Source organism: Pithys albifrons, chromosome 21 (assembly GCF_047495875.1).
Source record: "Pithys albifrons albifrons isolate INPA30051 chromosome 21, PitAlb_v1, whole genome shotgun sequence".
Classification (NCBI taxonomy): Eukaryota; Metazoa; Chordata; class Aves; order Passeriformes; family Thamnophilidae; genus Pithys; species Pithys albifrons.
This window is the reverse complement of record NC_092478.1, coordinates 1642079-1666142: the sequence shown is the minus strand read 5'-3', so window position 1 is coordinate 1666142 and position 24064 is coordinate 1642079. Positions and strand designations below refer to the sequence as shown.

Here is a 24064-nt window from a genome sequence, read left to right as displayed (position 1 = left end):
TGATCCAGGGCAACACATCCAGGGTAGTTTGGATGTACAGCTGAGGTGTCCCAGAGCACAGGCCCCATTCCCTTTAGCATTAGCAGGTCTGGCTCCCTGTGCTCCAGTGCTGCTCCCACTAAAATCCCTGTTTATGCAAGTGCCAGTTTCACAGTCACTGCAGCAAGGACAGTTGGGCTGTGTGTGTGACATTCCTGTTGTCTGTAACCTCAGTTGGCTCCCAGCCCTGGCCATGCCCCAGGATTTCCTTCCTGCAGCTTCTCTTTGCCAACAAGTCTTCCTTTTGCTTTGGCTGCAGGCCCTTCTGCACTCCACAGGGCTACATCTGTGGGCTGAGGCTAAGCCAGGTGGCCTTTTGTGGTGTGACCTCACTAGAGACACGTTTTCTTTCAGGCTGAAGTTCGTTTTTGGCCCATGTGCTGTGCCAGCTTTGGATTTGGTGGATCGACGCTCTGTCACCCGAGTCACGTCCCCCAGCGGAAGGAGCCTGTACCAGGTACACCCTCCTCCTCCTCAGCTTTGCTTCCTGGTGTTTCCACTTGGCATGTGAGCCAGTATTTCCCCGAGGTGCAGAACGTGGAAGGGCACTTGGATAAACACAGAGAGTCAGTGTTTCACAAACTGCAGAAGTGATCCTGGGCAGCAGTAGCCACGGGCCAGCACCAGAGCAGCACAGCACACTGTGTGTTCCCTGGGGCTCCCAGCCAGTCAGAGATTTATGTGTTTGTGGGTATCACAGGCAGAAGGAAGTTTTCCAGGGATTGCTAATTTTGCTTTATTACTCTCATCCGACAGCAAAGGAAGTTCTTCCTCCTGCCCCGTTGTCCACACAGTGTTATCTGTGTTGCTTGTGCTGTTGCACAGCAAACTCCTGACCTCTGCCTGGCAGGGAAGGGATGCAGGGCCAGACCCGTGGGCTTCATTGAGTTCACTGCGGCCAAGTCTGTGAATCACACAAAAGTCTTCATAAAATGGCATTTTAGGGAGAAGAGCTCACCTTAGCCCTAATTACAGCCCAGGAGGGGGGTTGGAGCTGAGCCTCATTAGGTGAAAAGAGGAGCCATTGACACTTGGAGAGATTTTGGTGAAGGAGCACCCAATTCCCTCTGCTTAGCACTCCCAACTCCCTCGGGTGGCACAGCCCTCCAGTGCTGAACCTGGGGCTGTGCTTTTACACGCCAGAGAAGGGGGAATCTTTGCTCTCTGTTATAGCAGCCAAGAGGAACATTTCTAAATATCCTCACTGCAAAAGGCCTTCTCTCCTCCACTTGAGGTGCTGAGATGCTTTGGGGTCATTTTGGGTGAGAAAAGAGCTGTGAAGTCAGGCCTGGGTGATGACACAAACATTTCTCACAAGTTCAGAGCTTGCATTGCTTGATTTGCACATGGAGTCTTCATGGCTTCTGGGGCCTGGAGGGGACATGGGCCCCTCCAGAGAGTCATGAATCAGACACACAGTGCTCAGGAGCACAGCTCTGGATTTCTGTCGAGGGCTTGCCTGTGGATATTTGGTAAAGCCTAAGAAGCTCTGCTTCCAGCACCCTTAGAGAGCAGCTACCTCACTAATGAGTTGAATGCTCAAGGCTTTTCCTTTTTTACTGTTGCTTGTCTGAATGTGCCACTGGGCTGAGAATGGTCACATTCCCTTTGCAGAGCTTTGCAGGGCCTGGCCTGAGAACTGCCCCAACAGCTGCATCAGCCTTGCACAGTGACAAAGAGCACCAGAACTGCTGTCCTGCTGCCTCTGCAGGGAGGGGAGCCCCGGGACAGGCAGGGCAGGGCTGCTCACCGGGACAAACTGCAGGAAGCAGCCCCTGCCTGCAGGGCCCTGGGTGCTTCCCAAGCATTCCTCTGCGGGGCAGCCTGATGGTTGATTAAGGCCACGCTGATGAGTTCATTAACACAGGAATCTGGAGAAATATTTTCTCCGGGGGTGTGAGGTTGGTCCCATTGTGAAACTCTTCCTCAGCGCAGCTGTCTGAGATGCAGAAACAAAGAGCAGAACCTCCCCTGAGGCCACTGGCTGGGGCAGGGACAGGAGCCCCGTCTGGGGCTGTAGGAACCCAAGCCCCGGGTGGGACCCTGCCCCGCAGTCGGTGGCTCCCCGTGGGGGTGTGTGGTGTGGGTACCCAGCTGTGCCCCTGGGAGAGCGCCCTCCATGGTGCCTGGACACAGCCCTTGTAATTATTCCCCAGAAAGTCAGCTCTGCTGTTGGCACCCAGATGTGCTCGAGCTGGAATGTGAGGTGGTGCTTTCCCTTGCAGCTGGATCTGGAGAACTGTGCTCTTTGAGACCATGGGGTTGGTTCTGTTGTGAAACTCCTTTGGGTCATTATAGCCAAATCTGAAGTGTTGATAGTTCCATATCACCCAGCACATCTCAGGTACTGCTTCAGGAGAGGAATCTCTGCTCAGACCTGCCCCAGGACTGCAGCCTGTAGTGTAGGCAGCTCTTGCCCTCAGGAGCTGAGGGGAGAAGAAAGAGCCCTCAGTCAAGTGAAAGCTGTGATTTGTCTTTTAATGCCTGGGCATTAACGCCCTGTCTGCCAAACAGAGGAGTAGCACTGATGGAATGTCCAAGGGTGATGTCACCCCAGAGTTGTGACCAGCAGAGAGCTGCCCATGCTGCAGACTTAATCCAGCCCTTGTAACCCCAGGTCAGGGCTCAATAACACTGACCTGCTGCAGAGATGGTGGGTCTGGCTGGTGCTGGAGCTGGGCTGGGTTTGGCAGAAGTGTCAGGAGGTGACCAGGCAGCAGTTGGGGCACCTTTAGCTCTGCCTGAGGTGCAGAAATGCTGAGCTGTGGAGTGATGCCAGTGGGCAGGGGGAGAGGGAGTGCTGCAGCCCTCCTGCCAGTGCCACTTGCATTGCTCACATCCTGCACTTTTATTAGGTTCTTAAGTCTTTTTCCATTCATTTCCTAGAACTGTGGGGTTTGAGCACCAGGCCCTGGCACAGACTGCAGTGCTGCCTGTCTGTGTGTGCTGGTGGCAGCAGGAGCTGCCTCAGCTGCCCCTCCTGTGTCCCCACACTCTGGCAGGGACACCCCCACGGGGATGTTTCCTCATTCTGCAGCCTGGAGCTGAGGGCACAGGAAGGAAATCTCAGCATCTCAGGGCCAGGAGGGCACCCCAGTGGCTGGCTGGGCTGCAGCTGCCCAGCAACAGAGGCACCTTTTTCTCTTAGTCTTTGGGTTTTAGATTCTGCCTTATTAGGCAGGAGCTGAGTTGAACTCAGCCCAAATCTGGCAGTGTCTGTCTGTGGCTTCCCCCCCTCCTCAAAGCAAAACACTTCTGAGGGAAAGGCTCCATCAGGGTACTTCATCTTGGAAAAAACAATCAAAGGGGCTAGAGGAAAACAAACTTATCACAAGTGAAACAAACTCAGCCTGGAGTACAAGGAGGACCCAGGGTAAAGGGCAGACTGAAAAAAGAATGGTTTCCCCTGCAATGGGAATGTGAGTCCTGTGTCCTGGATCTGCTGGGACTAAGGGGGATTTTGAGGCATAGGCACTTCTGTGGGAGAGCCCAAACTTCTGTTCACTGCCTGTTGGGCAAGGGGTGCAGAGAGAGCTCCAGAAGACAGGGGAAGGCTCCCCTTGCAGGGATGATGTTCCTGTGGAGGGGCTTGGAGTGCCAGGGGTGCCCTGGAGGGGAGAACACTCTGCAGAGCTCCACTGCCTTTTCACTTGTGTTTATCTTTGCATTCAGGGGGGTGTGTGCCACAGAGCCAAGCATTCTAAAGCCTGGTATGGGAGAGGGGGGTGTTGTGCCCTCAGAGCCCAGGGTGTGCAAGTTTGTTCTGCTTCTGCAGATCCTTCCCTTGCAATAGGAGGGGACAGAGCAGTTGGCCCTTAGAGGAGCTTTTTTAAAGCCATTTTCCAGTCCTGATGAAACCAAGAGAGAAATAATAATCCATAGGTTGGCTTTCCTATACCCTGCAGTCAGCTCCAGCAGCTCTCAGATTGCTTGTCCGTTTATCCATGCTGGAACAAATGCTTCCCTCACCTGTTTGCCTGCCCCCCCTGCCCTTGGAGCAGCAGGAATACACAGTGCCAGCCTGGCATGGGGACAGCATGTGGGAAGAGGAGGCAGTGCTGTTCCCAGAGCAGGGATGGAGCAGGGAGGCTTCTTCTCTGGAGACTTCAACTTTGTTTATTGAGACAAATCTGGATTCCAGTGGCTGCAGCTGGTTTGGGGAGCAGAACAGCAGGAGCCTTTGCAGCCTTCAGGCACTGGAGGTGGTTAGAAGAGGAAAGGCCTCCCTGCAAGTGCTCCCTGCTGCTCTCCTGGATTCACACCTGGGCTTTGTATGACAGGACAGGCTTTGTCCCCCTCACCTGCCCTGAGTCTGCCAGTGCTGGAGGAGCAGCAGACAAGAGCTGAGGTCTGTGCAAGCACAGGTACAGGAGCACTCCCTCACCTGCAGGGGGACAGGAGCTTGTAGGGGCCATGGGGAACCTGAGGAGATTCAAGCTTAGCTGGGTCACTGTTTGGGGCCACTCAGGTGCTCACCAGCTGTGTGCTGGCAGTCACTGCTGGGAGGGCTCAGTTAGAGAAATTAAAAGGGAATGCTGCCTCTGACTCCTTCTCTGCCTTTGTCTCAGGTCCTTGGGAGCTCAGGCAAACTCTACACCTGCTACAGCTCCTGCCACTTCTGCACATGTCCTGCTTTTGGGTTTTCTGTGTTGCAGAAGAGTGAGAGCCTTCTGGTAAGTGCTGAGCCTCAGGCTGGGGCCAGGGCAGGGAGAGGGCTGTGCTCTGCCCCTTGAACCATGTGGTTCATTAGACCCATTGTGGCCAGGATGGAATCCTGGTCCAGCCAGGACATGCCATTGCTCCTGCTCTTCCCTTTGCAGTGCAAACACATCCTGGCTGTGTACCTGAGCCAGGCCCTGGGAGCCTGCCAGGAGCTCCCAGTCTCTGAGGAGCAGCTCACAGGCATCTTACTGGCTGAGGAAGAGGATGAAGGATGAAGGATTTGGATCACATGGGGATACACTTTCTGGGCACTCTCCTGGTGCTGTAGTGGCATTTTTCATATCTACAAGGCTGTCAAATGTTCTTTGTGGCTGGCAGGTTTCTTCCTGTGCTGCAGCCAAGCATGACATTAATTAGCAGCTTTGCACTGACAAATTAATTAATGAATGTTAAGAAGCCTGGGTTGACTTTTGTTTCATTAATTAGGCTATTCTGGGATTTCTGAAGATGCTCTAACTAATCTGTAATGTTGTGTGCTTGGGATGTGGGGATGCAAACAGTCCAGCAGATCTCTTGGTGCCCCACAGTTAAAGAGCTGCTGTGGCTCTTTGCAGGCACCTGCTCAGAGTGATTTCAGATTCATCACAGCAAACCTGTCCCAGGGCCTGGGGCAGGGCCCCCTCAGCACCCTGGGACTGGTGACAGGGCTGTGCTTCTGCTGTGACACAAACTGGAAGCATCATCCTCATTGCTGTGCTTTGGGATCGACCCTTTTCAGACGAGGTGACCACCCCGTGCTGGGGGGCAAAGCAAAGCTCTCCTGGGGGAGGGCTCTGCTGCTTCCCAGGGCACACACAGCCAGTGAGCAGCTCCCCCAGCTCTGTCCTCCTTGAGGGCACTGTGGCCTCTCTGACACACCTTGGGAACGCATCATCACGAGAAATAATGGGGCACAGGCTGGGCCAGGGTGTGTGGGTGGGAAATTAAGCATTCTGTATGTAAAGAACAGTTACTGCAAATACAAAATCTGACAACATGAGGAAAACATCCATCTACACACAAGAGCAGCGGGGACTGACAGCCAAACAGCCACAGCTGCACTGGCCACACAAAGTTCCTCGGCCATTTTCACTTCACATTTTTATAGAAACCTTCAGAGCTTTTATTTTGAGGGGGGCAAGGGAGGTGTCCTGGTTTTTTTTGCCTTGCAGTGCAGATTCTCCTTGGAAATGCCCATATCTGAGATACTGAGCTGAGGCTAAATTTGGGCATTGCATAAGCATGTCCAAACCCCTTCAGAGCCTGCTGGTGATTCCCTCAGGTTTGGGGTTGGCTCTCACAGCTGAGCTACTGCACAGGCGAGTGAAATCCATCCCTCCCAGTGGGCCATTCCTGGTGCCTGGGGGGCCCAAAGTCATTCCCACAGCTGCTGCCTGCAGGTCTTCCAGCTGCCAGAGAAGATGCTGCAGGAACAAGATGACTTCAGATCAGTTTTTCACCTGATTTTACACCGTATTTGTCATTTTATATGCCAGAGAAATTAAATTCTTGGGGTCTTGTATTACCCCCCCTTTTAGTGCAATACAGTTAAACAAATATAAAGTTGATTTCTATATGATTCAAGTACAATTTCTCAGGGACCAACTGCTCATCAGGCATCACAGTCTGTCCACTGGACCTGTTCTTCAGGAACTGGCTGTGTTTAACTTCCTTCCCTGCAACCTGCCTCTGGAAATGGTGCTCCCTGTCTCTCCCTGCACAGTTACTGCTGAAACATTATTTAATAGCAATCCCTGCACTCCGGGTTCTCTCCAGTCATCTGGAGGTGCTGCTGGCACCAAGTGCTTTGGAGGGATTTGGGAACCTTGGGCAGGACTCCCACCTGTGAGGGGCCCAGTGTGGTGGCAGGTCTGGGCTGGTCAGGAGCAGCTGCATCTCTGTCCACCATGGGCTTGTTCTTCAGAACTGCTGCACTGCTCTGCCTTTGGTGAGTTTGGGATATCACAGTTACATGTTAAATTGGTGCAGTAATTACTGAGCTGTGGTTGCAGAGAGTTATTAACCTGCAGTTTAATTAAGACTGCTCTGCTGTTGAGTGGGCTTGGGACTCACTCAGGGTGAGGGCCAGGACACCTGGCCAGCTACAGGGGCCAGGCTGACCACCCTGTGAGGGGAATATCTGCCCCAGAGAGCTTGGCCAGATCAGGTCACAGGCCATGCCATTGCAGCTTCTCACACACAGCAGCACCTGAGCTCCCTTCCTGCACTAGTGCAGGTCAGCAATAGAAAAACTAAAAAAAAAAAAAAAACTATTAAAAAAAAGCATTCACAGCTTCTGGGGGTTACAGGGCTGCAGAGGAACCCTGGCCAGGTCAAGCTTTAGGAATCTGGTGAGCTGCAGCATCCAGATCTCAGCTAAAAGCTGCACTTCTGGAAGCACTGCCAGGATGGCAGGTTTGGACTTGGGAGCAAAAACCTGATTGCAGAGCTCATGTCACCAAGTCTGAGTGGCACTGACCTCAGTGACCCTGGATCAGACCAGCTGTGATCTTTGGGCACCTCTGCCTTCTGCATTTTGACATCTGCAACAGGTCTGAAAGCAAACCTGAAGCTTTGGGCTGCACAACCCTGTAGACCAAAGTGATTTAAAGGCCATAAAACTGCTGTTCTAAAACCTTGATCAGCTCTTTTCTCACATCTTTCAGTAAGGGCCAGAAATAGCCAGCCAGCTCTGATCTGGTTTTCCCATCCACACAGTCCCTCCCCTCAGAGCCTGGAACACAGATTGTCTCACACCAGCAACTGGGCTAAGTAAGACTTTTTCCCATCAGAGAATACGAACTGCATCAAACAATTGATGGAATAATTAGGGTATTACCAAAGTGCTGTCAAGTATGGACTTAGAGAACAACTTACAAACAGACACAAAATTATTACTCCTAAATGAATCAAAATATTAAAAAAATAATAATAATAATAATTAAAATAAAGATTCTATGACTTGACATGAGCAGCACAATTGGGGAAACGCTCCCAGCGGGTGAGTCTTCCCCAGTCAATGTCCAACCTGGAAAGGGAACACGATGCACTCACACCCTGGGGCTGTGGGGACAGTGAGCTGCTCAGTGTCCCCACTCAGGTGATCCCTCTACCAGGCACTATGTTAATTACAAAAATAAACCCAAATACAGCTGCATAACTGCAGAGTGGTCATGTCTGAGCACCCTCTGGGAGCTCTGTAGTGAAACTGCTCCCACAGGCACGGGCAGGGGCAGTGCTGGGGGTCAGGAGCAGGACCTGCACCGTCAGATGGTCACTGAGGCCACTGGGGAGTTCATGTTGGTGACAGTCAGGTGCTGGTTGTGCTCAGTGGTGCCCTTGGGGAAGTTGTCTGTCTTACAGAGGATCTTGGAAATGATCTTGCGGAAGGTGTAGCGGAAGTCCCTGATCCTGTAGGCGTAGATGATGGGGTTGATGACGGAGTTGGCATGGGACAGGGTGATGGCCACATACATCACCCACTCAGGCTTGGATCTGGAGAAACCCTCGTGGAAGTGCGTGATGCAGTTCAAGATGTGCAGGGGCAGCCAACAGAAGGCAAAAAGTCCTACAATGATGGCCAGAGACTTGGCTGCGTGGACCTCCTTCTGCAGCGTGGTCCTGGAGTTGCCCATCAGTTCAATCTGGTGCAGCTGTTTGCAGGCAACCATGAAGATCTTGATGTAGATGCCCAGCATGATGACAAGGGGCAGCAGCACACAGCCAAAGAAGTTGAAGTACACCATGTAGCTCATGGTGACCACGTTCTCAAAGAGGCAGGAGATGAAGCAGCCGCCGTGCTCCAGCCCCGGGTCAGCCCCTGTCTCGTTGGTGGCATTGGGACAGCCACTCATGGCTTTGTTCCAGCCCATCAGGGGAGTCAGTCCAATGGCAAAGGACAGGAGCCACAGCACAGCAATGAGGCCTCTGGCCCGCTTGCCGGTCACCAGGCTGTTATACCTGCAGCACCAGAGCAAAACCAAGAGAGACATTAAAGCAATGAGCACCAGTGGCTTCCCTGCAGTTAAAGTCATCAGCATTTTGGCTAATGAGACAAAAGCCCCACCCACCCCCACACAGGAGCCTCACCTCTGTGATCACCAGAGAGGTAAAAAAATCTCACCTGTGCTCTCTCCACCTCCGCAAAGTGATTTGGGGGGTTGACTCATTTACTATTCCTGAGAGGCACCAGGCTCTGCCCCAGCCACAAACAGCCTTCAATAGCAGGGAAAGGACCTGGAGTCTTAAAAAAGGCTTTATCCTTGCATGAGCCTAAACCACCAGCTGCAAGGAGGGCACGGACAGGGAAGGCTCACTCTGCAACTATGTCCTCTCTCACTGTAAGCAGCCACTACCAGGCATGCCAGGACACACTGCTGGGCTCCACCACCTTCTGGGCTGACCTAGTCCGGCTGAGGCAATGCTGGCTCTCAACTCTACACTGTAATCCCACATGTGTTGTGAATAAGTTCTGCTGTGGCCCTGTGACAGGTTGATGCAGTGCTGAGGGGTGCACTCATGCACTGCCCACACCTCCCCTAACCCCCACACCTCATGGCCCTTCCAGCCCCCAAGGTGCCCCCAAACAGAGCTGGAATCTGGAGCAGCAACAGCCAGGCTGGTTAGGGTTCAGCCAGAGCAGGTGCCAACAGCAAAGCATCAGTCGGGTCACTCTTGGAGATTGGAAGAACCAGCAACTGCCAGAAATACACCATGAGGAGCCCACTGCTGTCCCCTGCACAGCCAGGCAGTGTCTGCTGGCTCACACACATCCCTCCTTCCCACACCCTTCCCTCAGTGCTTGTTTACTCTGGCTTGGCTGCCCTGCTCCTCCTTTCCTAAGACCGTTTGTTCTGCTTCTCTTCCGGCTGTGAGCAGGGGAGGGTTCCATTCCCACAGCAGCACAGCTGTGCCTGTGAAACAACTGCAGTGGCTCCTGTGAGCCAAGTGTGTCCCAAGGGGACAGGCAGAACGGGCAGGGGGGCACAAAGGGCTGGGGGAGCCCTCAGCTCCTTCCCCAGGCACAACCAGGGTGGGCAGGGAGGATGCAGGAGCAGCAGCCACATTTAGGCACTGGTGGATTGTGAACACGCTCCATGGGTTCATCTCTAAGGGGCAGGTCCAGCCACTGAGGGGCTTCTTCTGCACTTTTCTCTCATTATTACTAAGTTTCACCACTTCAGATGAGAAGATGTCAGATGGGGCATCAGTGAGGCCAAGCGTGTTGCTTTTGAAACCCCTTGTTAAGTTTTCAGAAACCCAGAGCTGGTCCGGGGTTGTGGGGCCTGAAAACATTAAGATTTGATTTGGAGCAAGTTCCCAGAAATCCAGGCCCTTGGCAAAGTCCGAGTCTTGAGCTCCAGCACTGGCTCAGCCCAGTCAGTGCTGTGGAGGCACCAGGAGCTGCTGCTGGGCTGCACCTCTGCACAGGGAAAGGGGAAACTCTGGCTCCTTGCCTTGTCTGGCCTGATGTTCTACAACTGTTCACTGATCACCTTGTTAGTACCTTAATACACTTCCGTGGTGGGACACTGCCTGTGTTGCCCCTCAGTGAACAGAAGTGCAGGACTGTCAGGGCAGAGCAGCCCCATCACAAACCCCCAGCAGCAATGGGCAGGGCTGTGGGACAGCTGAGCTGGGACTCAGCTCTCTAAGCACTCTAAAACACGGTCAGACAGTGAGGAACCAACAGATTCTCACACCTCTGAATGCTCCAGCAAACCCCCCTTCATTCTCTTTTAGGCTTAATATTATTAGGTAAAAAATACTAAAGCAAATTTGCTCACCTAAGTCTGCTCAACTAATGTATAACAAATATTGAATCACCTCTGTTTCTGCCCAGAGGCATCAAATGCTGCTTTAATGTAAATAACAGCTGAATATTTTTAAATGATTTATTGAGATTAAATAACCTGGCAATGCATTAGTTCCTTTTACACCACTAGGCAAAGCCTCTCTACTGGCTCAATCACCATGGAGGTGCTAATTACCTTCTGATGGAGAGAACTGTACATTGGCCACCAGTGTCACAGGCACAGAGCCTGAGCTGCAGCAGGTCAAGCACTTTATTTGGCTGCTTTGACAATGTGACCCTGACCCACTGGTGTCACCGTGGGCAGCTGGGTCTGCCCCCACTGTGTCCTCACCAAAACGGGCCAGTGGCCTCAGCCAGGGCTGCCCCCAGTGCCCACTGCCCTGCCAGTGAGGCTGGAGGAGGTGCCCCCTGGGCCAGAGATGGTGCCCTTTCCCCAGGAGACATCACTGTCCCCTGTGCCCCCCATCCCCTGATTTTGGGGGGGGGGGAAGCATCACGGTGACCACCAAAGGGCCAGGCTGGCCCTGCCCTCTCTGGGCACTGTCTCTGCTGGGCAGGATGGTCGGGGTTTGGGCTTTTCCCTACAGGTCTCACTGCACTCCTGCTGCTCTTTGCTGGGGCTGGAAAGCAGCCCAGTGGCCCAGGTGGGCTTTGCTGGGCACAGCTGGCACGGGGCAGGGCGTGCTGCCACCCACAGCCACCCAGCCTCTGGCTCCAAAGGGCAGGAAATGAGTCATGTCCTGCACAGACCTGGCATGTGCCCACCCTGCAGGCACTCTGGGGGTCACCCAGGCAGAGGCCCTGCTGCCCCTGAGCTCCATCGGGTGAGGAATGCCCAGCCCCAGCCAAGGGGGAATTCAGGGTTTGGGGTGATGGACTTGGGGCAGGAAACAGCAACAGCCTGGGGGGAACTCCCTGGAAGGGGAATGGTATTCCCATGTTATTTATCTCAGACAGCAGGAGTAGGGGATGATCCTGCCTGTCCCCAGGCAGCCCAGAAGGATGAACAGATCAAACATTGTGGTGCCACACGGCCACTCTCCTGTCCATCCTTGTCCCTGTGCCCCAGGCAGGGCTCAAGGACTTGGGGCGGGTTCTGCTGCCAAGCCCCAGAGCAGCACCAGCCTCTGATGGGCAATTTCAGAGTTTAAACTCCAAACTCACACACTGCTCTTGCTGAGGCCACATTCGATGGGATGGGTGGGGAGGCACAGGTGGGATGGCAGTGCCAGGGATGCTGCAGCCAGCGTGGGTCCTCCCTGCACTCCCAGTGCCAGGAGCTGTGGAGGGAGCCTTGGGGTTGCTGCTCCCTCTGCCAGCTCAGTCCTGTGCCCAGACCTCTGGCATGGAGGTGAGCACAGGGAGTTTGCACAACTCAGCCCACGCAGGTGCTCTGATACAATCAGTGACAGTTTATATATTTCTATTTTAAGTGTGACAGGAAACACAAAGACACCTCCACTCAAACAGGGCGAGTGCAACTTGGCTGCCAAGCATTGTGTCCCTGTCACCTCCTCACAGCTGTACTTTGCATCTTTGTGTCCCTGTCACCTCCTCACAGCTGTACTTTGCATCTTTGTGTCCCTGTCACCTCCTCACAGCTGTACTTTGCATCTTGCTCTCTCTTTGGAGCTGGAACAGCCCGGAACCAGCGCCGTGGCTGCTCCGCGCTCGGAATGGAGATCACACACCAGCTGAAATGTGCTGGCAGGACATTTTAAATGAATCATAAACTGCACCTTAGAGAGGAAGGGGAAGAAAAATAAAAAGAAAGAGCTGTGGAAGGAGTTGGCAGCGAGAGCGAGCTGTGTTAGCGGAGGAAGCAGCACATCTGCGCCTGCCGCTGTCCCGGCGCGGACAAATCACTTCCTGCCGCTCTGTCCCCATTGTGCCCGGGCACAGCAGCGGCACCCCCGGCCCTCCGCTGGCACCGGGACTGGCACCCCCAGCACCCGGCCAGGTGGGCACCCAGGGGCTCTGGGGGGGCAGGAGGCAGCGCCTGGGCACAGACAGAACAGCCCAAACCCGGCTGTGCTTCACACTCAGCACTGGCCATGCCTGTTGGGATGAGCCAGGGCTTGGAGGGGAGTGTCCCCCACCCCTGTGCCCCTGTGTGCCCCACACTGGCCCAGCCAGGGCTTGGAGGGGAGTGTCCCCCACCCTGTGCCCCTGTGTGCCCCACACTGGCCCAGCCAGGGCTTGGAGGGGAGTTTCCCCCACCCTGTGCCCCTGTGTGCCCCACACTGGCCCAGCCAGGGCTTGGAGGGGAGTGTCCCCCACACTCCAACATCCCTGCTGCTCCTGAGCATCCCTACTGCTCCCAACATCCCCACTGTCCCACGACATCCCTGCTGTCCCCCAGCTTTCCTGCTGTCCCCCTTGCTGCTCCATGGCTTCTGCAGGAGCTGCATCAGGGCAGAGGTCTCAAGGCCAATTCCTTTTCCTGTCAGGATTCTTGTTTTTTGGGAGGGAAGTGACCTCTGAGGTGCAGGAAAAATATAAAAACCTGGGACATGCATTTTAAGGAAACAAAGCTGCTCACAACTAAAAATAGCTGTGATTTCCCCTCTCCACTTTGTGGCCATGAGGGCACATGTGATTATTGCTGATGATGTTGCTGTGCTTTGGCTGCATCCGAGGACAGGACAGGAGTGAGTGGCAGCCCCAGGCTGGGCACAACCCCCTGTGTTCCCTCTGGGCCCAGCTCAGGGACACAAACACCCCAAAGCTGTGACAGCTCCACTGCCCAAGAGCACACACCACCCTCCTGCTCTCAGGGAATCTGTGACACTTTATAAATCACTGATAACCTCGGCCAGGCACAGCACTCTGATGGATGGGGAGGCAGAGCATGCCCTGCCCTGGCCTCGGGAATCAGGACTCAGGATGGGGGGGGTGAGCCACACACCACCAGGACACACCCAGAGTTCAGATCAAAGGCAGTGCAAAGATCAAGGGAAACGAGGCAAGGGTAGAAGAAGGAAGAGCTCTGTGTGTTGGGATGGCACAGTGAGTGGCAGGTGAAGGCCAAGAGGACTTTCTCTCCTCCCCAGTGACTCCAGGGCTCCCACCTGCCATAAAAGTCCACCAGTTTGCTTTGCCGAGGAACAAGGTGGGAGTTGAAAGGGATCTGGGAATTCTTTGCTGGGGAACAGAGAGGGAACCCCTCCTCTGCAGCAGGAGGGTGCAGTGGGAGCAGGCAGACCCCCAGCATCAGCCAACCCACCTCTGGAAAGGATGAGAACAGAGCAGCAACAACCCAAATTTAATTTGTCCCCATAAGGACAGAAGGAAGGAGCTGGACTGGTGCCTTCAGCGTGTCAAACAGAAGAGGGGCAGCAGCTCCTGTGGGAGCCTGGCAGGAGCAGAGGCAGAGCAGAGCTGCACCACTCACAGATCCTGATCCCACTGACAGACTGTGAACTCCCCCACGGGTGTTGTGGCTGCAGAGGGGCAGCAAGGGCTCAATGAGGAGCAGAAAGGGAGAGGACATGGCTATGGATACCCTGTTCCAGTTCATGGCAAAGCTTCCCTGGAACATCAGACCTGCACTGCTGATAGGGATGAAGGTGAAGATGGGAGAGAACTAAATCCAGGGAGGAAGGACAAACAGCAACCAGCTCAAATCACAGGGAACTGGGGATAACTTTCCCTCCACAGGTGCCAGCTGGGATGTTTGCCAGGCAGGCAAACCACACTCACTGTCCCAGGAGTTACAAGCAGACAAGGGCACCACAGCGTGATGTTGTTCAGCATTTCACTCTCCTTTTGCTCTCTAAATACAGATCCTCTTCTCCCGCCCTAATTCCTGACACGTTTGTTCCAGGCATCTCTCTGAACCTACAATTACTAACCATGCCAAGGCACTTTGGTTAATGCAAATAAAAGGAAGCTGTTTTATTCCACCTACAACTCTCCTTTGGCTCAGAGCTGTGGGACTCTGGGGTGAAATCCAGCCCTGGAGGAAGCCAGAGAGCAAAACCCTCGCAGGCTCCAGTGCCAAGTGCTCTGCAGGACAGATCTGCTGCTGTCGAGAGCTGCTCCATTCCCTGGCTTGGAGATCCTGCTTGGAGAAGTGCTGGGGGGGAGAGTGAGCTCTGGGGGCCAGGCTGGCAGGGGAGAGCTGGGCTGGGGCTGTGCCCCTGGGCAGCACCAGGGCAGGCACAGGGAGGGTGTGGGCAGCGAGGCAGGGGCAGGGCATTCCAGCACAGGGAGCTGCATCCCGGGCAATGCCAGGGAGAAGGAACCCAGGGCAGGGCATTCCCAGCACAGGGAGCTGCATCCCAGGCAATGCCAGGGAGAAGGAACCCAGGGCAGGGCATTCCCAGCACAGGGAGCTGCATCCCAGGCAATGCCAGGGAGAAGGAACCCAGGGCAGGGCATTCCCAGCACAGGGAGCTGCATCCCAGGCAATGCCAGGGAGAAGGAACCCAGGGCAGGGCATTCCCAGCACAGGGAGCTGCATCCCAGGCAATGGCAGGGAGAAGGAACCCAGGGCAAGGCATTCCCAGCACAGGGAGCTGCATCCCAGGCAATGCCAGGGAGAAGGGACCCGGGAAGGGCTCGGAGCTGCAGCTGCACCGAGTGGGCAGCGGGTGGGGGCTTCTCCACAGACAGCAAATTCATCAAAAACAAACAAACACAACACGAGTTTCAAGGGACAGAAAGAATTCATGGCTTCAGGTCAAATTCAGCAAGTATTTTGGCCAGAAGAGCAAGGGTTCTAAACCACCATTTTTAAATAAGATTTTTGTTCTGCAATTCTCTAGATGAGAAGTTGTCAGTTCCTTCCCCAGCGAGGGTGTCTCCATCCAAGGAGTGGCACAGATATATTGGAAGGGTTAAACAGCTCAGCCCCAAGCGTGCCAGGTTGGTCAGGATCCCTTTGTTTCCCTGAGACCTCCAAACACCACTGCTTCAGTTCGACAGAAACAATTTTCCTCTCCCCTGTGGGATTTTTTGGTTCAGCCACAGAACTGAAAAATCCATTATTAGCCTGGCTGTAATGCAAGTCCTGCTGCTCAGCCCAGCCCACAGGCCTGCCCAGCCCCTCAGCAGCCTCAAACAGCTCTCAAAGACCATTAAATAATATGGCACAGCCAGTTCTTAATGTCCCTGCTGAGGTTTCCATGGGGAGCTGGTGGTGCTCTGGATGGATGTGACAGGGACACTCATCTGCTCTGCAACAACCACGTTATTTATTGCAGTTCTGGATAGGGCTGGGCACAAATCATTTCCTTAAACGTTTCATACTTCATGGACTGGTGTCAGCCTCTGCACTGGCCTCCAGAATGAGGGGTTTAGTGAGAAAACTTTCCCTGAGGTCTCCATTCTTACAAATTGATGAGCTGTGGCACAAACCTCCTTCCAGAACTGGCACCTGTATCCACTTGGAGTGGGTGGTGGGAGAAGTTCCTGCCCTCACTGCAGCAGCACCAGCACCTCAGAAACAGCAATGCTGGTGAGGCAGCTCCAGCCAAGCCTTGCTTGGGAAACCCTGGAGCAGCAGGCAAGTACTTTGTCTGTGTAGTTTACAGCCTCCTCTTTTGATCTTGACTGTACAACTAAAGAGAGCCTTTCAGGACAGTCCCTGCAGCTCCTGTTGCCTGTCCATTGCCCTGTGCTCCTCACAGGGAGAACAGAACCCTCCTCCTCTGAAAGGAGTTTTACTCACTGGTGCCCTCAGAGAGCAGTGAAAGGGCCTCAGTGCCAAGACACGTTTAATCCAAACTTCACACTTCAGAGAGCCTGGGATGGGACTCCTGGGTCTCCATTTGTGTCCAGCTAGAAAGTACTCATAGGAATAAAGGTATCTGTGCAAATGGAATAAAAGATTTGGCGTAAGACAGGGTGAGAAAGTGATGCTGGGAAAGGATCCCCAAGCAAGGCAGAACTGCCCTGGGATGAACTGCCCTCATGGAGTGGAGCAAACCTGCTTGAGAGCAGGGCTGGGGAAAGAAAAGAGGGTAGAGGAAACACTTCTATTTTGCCAGTTGACAAAACCACTTCCCTTCTACAAAGGCCTGAAGGATCCCCCCAGAGCAGTTGTGACCTTTTGCTTCCCCTCAGATCTGAGCAGAGCACAAACCCCTCTCACAACACTCCATCTCCTCAGCTGCAGAAAGTGCTGGTGGTACAAGGGCAGAGTTGCAGCCCTGCCTGACAGCCTGTGGGACAAAAATAGAGTTACAGCCCTGTCTCACAGCTTGGGGCCAGGGGGATGACTAAACTGAAACTTCAAAAAACCTGACCTGCTCATGTAGCTGCTGCTGTGCCACCACCCCCACCCTGGGAAAGCCCCAGACAAGTGAGAGGCACCAAAGAGTTATCCGGAGCCAAGGTGGGTCTGGAAGCCCAGGCAGGTGGCTGGGGAGGTCAGGGCCAGGGGCAGGGGTGCTGGAACAACCTGCCCTGCTCTGTGCTCTGCTGCACATCTGCCCTCACTTACTCCACATCCCCCGGAATTTCCACACGCCGTGCTCTGATGACACACCCAGCCACACATTTCCACTACTAGTTCTGATCATCTGCCTGGTGACTAATTAATATTTGCTCAGTGTATGGGAGGTCTCAGATGCAAGGTGCCAGAACGGGGTGTTTTCTTTTTAAGTCATTTTAAGGGGAATTCATCACTTGTACAAGGGAGACGCCTGAGACGAGCAGAACTGAGGAAAGCTGCAGCTCACAGAGTTCAGCTGAGGTCCCTCCACCACATCTGCCCTGTTCCCCCTGTTCCTCTGCTCCTGACCAGTCCCTGGAGCCATCCAGGACTCCCTGGGGGCTCCATCAATGTCTGATTCTCAGGGACACGAAGGAGACGGGGACTGAGGACCTCAGGTCATTTACACTGCAAAGTTGGGGTTTGGTGAACTTAAGCTTACAGAAGCTGCTGCAGCAGCTCCCTGGTGGGGTGCCTGTGAGTTGTATTCCATACAGTTATTCCCATTATAATTCAATTTCCCATGAATTAGAAGGAAACCAATTCCTGTCTTTGGTGCTGCACTTGCATGAAAGTCTGACCTGTAAGATTCTGAAATCTGACTTATGAGTCCTTTCTCCTTCCCTCTTCTCCTTTCACGGTAGGAAGCAGGAGAAAGAGTGGCTGCTCCTACATTTAATTACCTGGGAGATGCCTGGACACCACAATTAAGGGGGCTGTAGAATACCCACACAGATTAGCTACAATTATTCCAAACACACCATTACATCACTGCATGGCCCCCCAGAAAGCCACTGACCCTCCCAAGACAAACATCCTCAAGAAACTGAGCTTCCAGGTGTATTTAGCAGTGGGAGGCAGGAGCCTGATCCCAGTCCTGCAGCGGGTGGGTGCAAAACTCTGTTATTTTCATCATCACCTGTGACCAGAAAACTCTTGGGGCGACACTAGAAGTTCCTGCCTGCTCAGACAAGGCAGCTCAGGCCGGGCTGGCAGGGCCATGGCTCTCTGCACCCCTCCATCTCTTACCTCAGCGGGATCTTTATAGCCAGGTACCTGTCGATGGCCACGGCCAGCAAGCTGAAAATGGAGCTTTGTGTCAGCACCAGCACGAAGCAGGCGAAGAACAGGCAGCTGTGAAAATCCACCTGGAATCCAATGCTGATGGTGATGGCAAAAGGAATGGCCAACAACCCCACGGCGATATCGGCCACTGCCAGCGACACCAGGAAATAGTTGGTGGCGTTCTTCAAGGTGCTGTTGATGGCCACAGCCCAGCAGACCAGGACGTTGCCCGCGATGGACAGCACGGCGATGATCAGCTCCAGCACGATGTAGGTGCTTTTCACAGTGTCCATGGCGAGAGCCCAGGGCGAGGAGCAGGAGCTGTTCATGAAGGGACGGGACGTTCCACCGGGCGCCCTCCCGCAGGTACCAACAAGCCACGGGGCAGCCAAACGCCCATCCCCGGGCTCTCCGGGGCCGTGGGGGGCCGGAGGGGCGCGGCGAGCGCCGGGTCTCGGCCCCCCGCTGCCCACACCGCCCGGCCCCCGCCCGGCATCCGCCCCCGGGGCTGCGCTCAGCGCCCGCCCCACGCCGGGACCCGCCGCGGGGCCATCCGGGCCCGGGGGTGCTGCTCCCGAGGATGCTCCTCGCGGGGATGTTCCTCCCGGGGATGTTCCTCCCTGGGATGCTCCTCCCGGGGATGCTCCGCCGCCGCCGCCGCCCGCTCCCCGCGGAAAAGCCGCTGCCGGCGGCGGCGGGGCTATTTCTGCACATGGGACGAGCGGGGCGGGGAGTGCGCGGCGCGGAGCCATTGGCCGGGAACCCGCGGGACGGGGACGGCGCCCCCGCATCGCCCGGCCCCGGCTGGCTGCCCGCACCCCCGGGCCCGGCTCCCCGCACCCCGGCTCCCCGCACCTTGGCTCCCCGCATCGCCCGGGCCCGGCTCTCCGCATCGCCCAGTCCCGACTCCCCGTGGGCATCGCCCCGTCCGGGGGTGCCGTCCCGGGGCCGGGCGTGTGCCGCTCCCGCGTGGTTTTGGGCGCCCCGAGGGTCCCTTTGCTGGTTCAGGAGTAAAAAGCTGCCCTGCCTGTCCCCGGCCACGCGGGCTCGGGGGCCGGTGCTGCCCGCGGGGACACCGGAGTTGCCACACCCAAAAAATCCCCACGGGCAGCGCTGGCCCAAAGGGGAAGGTTTCACAAACCCCCTGACAGCGCTCGCTCTGGGGACGGTGATCGCGCAACGGGACATTTCCTGAGGCAAGAAATGGCAAAAGACCATGGATTAGCAAATGCTGTTACTCACAGGGCTGGAGTGTCTGAGTTCTGGTCTAAGGAGCCCAGAGAAAACTTAAACCTGATGTAATCATCAAAGAAAAGGGTTGTCTGCACTCGTGGATCTTTGACCAACAGGGAATATGAAGATAAATATAATTTAATAACCTCTTACCTTTCCTTCACAGGTTTCATGGTTTATATTGTGTTCACCATCAAAAGACAGAGCAGAGGCTGAACTTCACACCAGTGCTGTAGCATCCAGCAGCACTAAATAATCCAGGACAGAAACTGGAAAAAAATCCAAACAATTAAAGAAAATAAACCTTCCCCTAGCAAACACAGAGTAAAAGTAATTGCCATTGATTTTTTTTTTCTTTTAACAAAGCTGGAAACGAAATCCTGTGGGAGGGAATGCTTTCTGGGGATTCAAAGTTAAAGCAAAAACACATGGGAAAAATAGGGTGAAAATGATTCCTGTAGATGTACCACAAATGGAAACACCCCCAGTGACCAGCAGTGCTTTGGGTCGGGCAAATACAAAAGGATACTCAATTTAGAACAAAGACATTTTCACAAAGCTGGACATCTCAGGAGTAAGTGCTTGGGGCTGACCAGGATGCTGAGGGAAATGTGTCTGGGGTACATTTACTTTGATGGGGACACACATGGAATGGTCCCTTCAGATAAACTATCATGGAAAAGCACTTTTCCCCCCAGAGCAATGGATTTACATCAGGTGGTTTTCCTGGTGCTGAAACATGTGCCAACAGCTGCCTTCTGCTGCTTTAGTGCACCTCAGCAAAACCAGAATTAACTTCCTACACTGGATGCATTTTATTACAAAAAGATCTGCTTTTGTGATCATGGAAGTGCTTTTTACAGACAGAGCCAAAGGAAATTGTGGTTTATCAAGTCAGACATGGACAGGGACACCATTATTTCAGGTTCTGATGAATAGGCTGTTGGGGCAAGGTTTCTGTGAGACAGGTAGTAAGGCACTGTGAATATTGTGGATGTTGCATTACACAGAGACTTACAGCTCTCCAAAGCAGTAAAGCTTTGCCAAGGTCCAGTGGTTTATTCTGGCATCAAGTGATGCAACTGAACTCACTCTGAGCACAACTTCCCCAAGTGCTGCCAAGGACGAGTGTGCTCAGCTCTCTTGTACCAAACACAGTAAAGTCCTGCTGGCAGTGAGGGCAGGGTAAGGCCATTTCCACACAGGGACACCAACCCTGCCCTCCAGCTGTGCTCACGGAGCCCTCTTTTAACATAAATGGCATTGCACACCTGCCATGAAACACCAGTGAAGGTGCTGGCCTTGTGAGAGAACCACCTGAGCAAGCACTGTGAAACCCTGCAGCTCCTGGGCTTGGAGGGAGATGGATCCATAGGTGGGAGGGGGATGGATCCATAGGTGGGATGGTGCATGTTCATGCCCTGCAGTTTGGAAAGGAGCAAGGAAGCCACAACCATGGAGGTAATTCAGCCCAGAGCCTGCAGCTTGTGGAATCCATGCAAGGACTGGAGTGCAGTAACTCCATGGCCACAGGTCGCTGCAGCACTGCTGGATGCTCAGATCTCAGACACAGATGAATCACCATTACTATTATTTTCCTGGATTCCACTTTCCTCCAGGGATTTGCCTCTCAACACTCATGTAGGAAACAGCCCCAGCTCCAGTCTGCTTCTTTCAAGTGCAAGAACTAGTCTGGCTCTTTAGTTCCGAGGGGAGCAGATTCAAACAGCTCCCACATTCTGCTGGGCAGGGCGGTGGGGACAGGACCAGCCCGGGGTGGGCACTGCCCATGTCCCCGTGTCCCCATGTCCCCATGTCCCCGCGGCTTGGCAGGAGTCCCCGGGCTCGGACGTGCCGCTCCCGCTGTCTCCCCGCAGGTCCAGCCCTTCCTGCAGCCTCTGATCCCTCCTGTGCAGCCCCAGCGCACCGAGGACTTCCCGAGCAGCCTCTGTCCTGACACCTCCAGCGCTCTTGGCCCAGCCACAAAGGGCTGGAGAGGAGCCCCAGTCACACTCACCTCTCCCTGCACACCCAGCAAGGGGCCCACACAGCCCAGGGCAAGGCTGTGAACACAAAGAAAAGCTCCTGTCAGTGACAGCCAAAATGTTCTTGCTGGTCCTGCAGCCAGATTTGCCACCTCGTGCACCCTGAGACAAGAGCAACTCTGAAGCTTTTGCTCCTCTCTAAGCCCACAGAGTTAAAGAACAAGCACCAAACTGGGAGTGTCTCTGCTGCAAAGGGACACACATCCCCTGGATATCAAAAACAGGGGGCAAAAAAGGGGGATGCCAGACAAAAAGTGAATCTGTCTCGCTGCTACAGGCCCACCCATCTTGGCAAGGACTGTGGGCCAAGGGAAGGTGACAGAGGTGACAGCAGAGGTTTGCAAGCTGGAGTTGAGGAGCTGGACTAAGACCAGCCTGTGTCTGTCAGGAACAGACTCAGCTACAACTTGCTGGAGGAGCCTGGCACAGCTGGCACAGCCTCCGGAGCCACATCCCCATTCCCACTCAAGTCCTCACTAGTACTTTTGAGTTGTTTGCAGGACAGGACACAGCTTGTCCTGAACCTGACTCCATGGAAGGATTCCCAAGACACACAGAACCTCCAAGCCACGGAGCAGGTACAAAAACCCTCCTCAAAGTGGTGCTGCCAGTGAAGGGCTGAGCTACACAAAACTGCCCAAGGGAGCTGAAGGGAACAAACTTTTTTGCATAAATTGCTTTTTCAGGCAGTGACACAAACACTCAACTCTGCATGTTCGTTGTCCACATGGCTGTGCTGAGCACTACATGTCACAGGCTCCAGAGGAGCTCTGGATTAAACCATGAATGGCCAAAGGTGAGGTCTGTGGCTCTGTGGCTGTAGGCATTTTGCTGGAAAAGACTGGGAAAGGAAAGTAGACAGTGAAATTCCAGGGCAAGCTATTTCCATGCTGGAGATTTCAGTCATTCTGCAAAACTCTTGGAAAACAAAACAGAAAAATCACAGTAAGATTGTAAACTGGAGATGACCAAAACTTGGATTTTCCATGTCCCCAGGGTCATTGCCAGATAATAAGTGTATATTATCCTGGAATCTTAAACTGGTGTTTAAATTATCTGCAAGAACTCATCCTGTAACAATGCAGGTGTGTGAATTCTTTATAAATTGTTTCATTAGAAAACAAAGAAGCCACCACAAGACTGAAAAAATAAACCATAAACAGTGGTGAAATTAAAAGGGAAGGATTTTGGCTGAGGGGAGGCCAAGGTATGAGAACATCATTTTGAAGAAATTTTTCATTTCTCTCCGTGCTTGATTTTATGTCCTAACCAGCTTCTCTGAGGAAAAGCCAAGTCCCTCTCCCAGCAGGATCTGTAAAGCTGTGAGGGCTCCCAGCAAGCCCCGGGCCCAGAGCCTCCTTTGTGCTGGTGCTGGTACAGCCAATTCCCCCAAAATCAATACCAGGGTGGTGTTTCCAGGCCAACACCAGCAGGGGAAAGCCCCGGAGAGCTGGACGGGCAGTGATGCCCTTTGCAATTCAAACAACCTTCTTTGGCTTCATCACTTTGTTCACAGCTCAGCCGCCTCCTGGGCAGAACCTTCACAGCTTCAGACCCTCAGAACACCAGCCTGCAAAGTGCCCTCTCACTCCCAATCAACCCTTCACAGCAACAAGAAGTGATTCTGCCCCTGCCAGACCCCGACAGCAGGGAATGTGCTCTCACCCCTTAAAGCCACTCTGCTTTAGGCAAAGATGTGGCATTTGGGGCTCCAAAGGACTGCTATGACACGACTTGAACCACTGCAACACAACTCTGCATACAGAATTATGCTCAGATTCTAGAGAAAAGTGAGATTTAATTCAAGTACTTCAGCCTGCTTTCTCCGTGCAGGTTTATAGATCTCTGTTATTACTGTTACTGTATCTGCAGCTGTCCCAGAGCCACAGCATGGAGAGAAACCTGTGGTGCCCTCGGTCCAGCCAGAGCTCTGGAAACACCCCTGAGCCCCCCCAGCCAGGCTGCTGTCACAGGCAGGGCATGCAGGGGTTACAGAGCAGCTCAGTGTGGTGAAGGGAAACTGCAGAACACACACAAAAATTCAAATCAGCCATTGCAGAGGCAGGACCTTCCTGTCCAGAGGCAGCTGCCAGCAAATCCTGAGCTTGCACTCAAAACCTGCTTGAACCCCAATATCGTTATTACACAGCCCTTATGGAGTTGCTGCAGCACAGAAATGAGATTTCTGTTTTGTCCAGGCTCCCTAACTACTGGCAAAAGTAAACTTAGTGCTGTAAATGCCCCAGAACTTGGTTCATGTGGTTTCCATCCTTGCAAGACTCTGTTAGAAATCCTCCCAGCTCAGCTGCCCTGAAAGCAAGGTCTAATCACAGCTCAAGGGAAGAACCTGCCCTGCACGATCCCATGGCACATTATTTATTATTAATATTACCAACCCCTCTGCAGGCTTCAGACAGAACTCCCCCTCCCAGAGTGGCTCTCCAGGGCCCTGGCAGTGCAATTGCTCTCCAGGGCTGAGCTGTGCAGAGATTATTTTTAATGCTGTGCCTTTCAGGCACGTTGGGTCGCCTGCACTGAACACTTGAGCAAGAGCCACACTCAAGGCTTTCACTGAGGCTGCAGTTTTCATTTGGCTAAGGAAAGTAAGATGTTTTATAACTGAAAAAACCCAAGCAGAGTCATGGCTGCAGCCTCACTTCCCAGGGGCTAGATCCTGTTGGGACATTGTTGGGAATGTCATGACAAATCACTCACCTGAGGAGTTCC

At 53.8% G+C, this 24064-nt stretch overlaps 2 protein-coding genes across 4 annotated transcripts in view; one reads left to right on the top strand and one right to left on the bottom strand.

Annotated features, from left to right (window-relative positions):
• ZSWIM7 (zinc finger SWIM-type containing 7) overlaps nucleotides 1-13826 on the top strand; it is an 18472-nt gene extending 4646 nt beyond the window's left edge. The window contains exons 4-6 of the mRNA XM_071575269.1: nucleotides 394-496; nucleotides 4608-4712; nucleotides 4860-13826. Coding sequence (XP_071431370.1) covers nucleotides 394-496; nucleotides 4608-4712; nucleotides 4860-4976 — 325 coding nt within the window. The 3' untranslated portion in view covers nucleotides 4977-13826. The remainder of the gene's footprint in view (nucleotides 1-393; nucleotides 497-4607; nucleotides 4713-4859) is intronic.
• On the bottom strand, nucleotides 5623-24064 carry ADORA2B (adenosine A2b receptor). 3 transcript variants are annotated; one of them, XM_071575266.1, is made up of 4 exons: nucleotides 24053-24064; nucleotides 19446-19561; nucleotides 18024-18380; nucleotides 5623-8700 (listed from the first exon to the last, which is right to left on the bottom strand). In XM_071575266.1, exons 2-4 carry the CDS (start codon nucleotides 19463-19465, stop codon nucleotides 8007-8009), a joined length of 1071 nt encoding a protein of 356 aa, XP_071431367.1. In that variant the 5' UTR covers nucleotides 19466-19561; nucleotides 24053-24064; the 3' UTR covers nucleotides 5623-8006. The 3 variants fall into 3 exon arrangements, with proteins under 3 accessions (XP_071431367.1, XP_071431368.1, XP_071431369.1); XM_071575268.1 differs by lacking the exon at nucleotides 5623-8700 and having other exon boundaries at nucleotides 17923-18380; XM_071575267.1 differs by lacking the exons at nucleotides 19446-19561; nucleotides 24053-24064 and having other exon boundaries at nucleotides 18024-18722.

What these genes read in the sequence shown, in the direction of transcription:
- ADORA2B (XM_071575266.1), bottom strand. Translation starts at nt 19,465, where the DNA reads ATGAAACCTGTGAAGGAAAG. An exon ending in ATGAAACCTGTGAAGGAAAG is followed by an intron (nt 18,381 to 19,445) that starts GTAAGAGGTTAT and finishes CTTCATGAACAG; the next exon opens with CTCCTGCTCCTCGCCCTGGG. An exon ending in GCTATAAAGATCCCGCTGAG is followed by an intron (nt 8,701 to 18,023) that starts GTAAGAGATGGA and finishes CTGGTGCTGCAG; the next exon opens with GTATAACAGCCTGGTGACCG.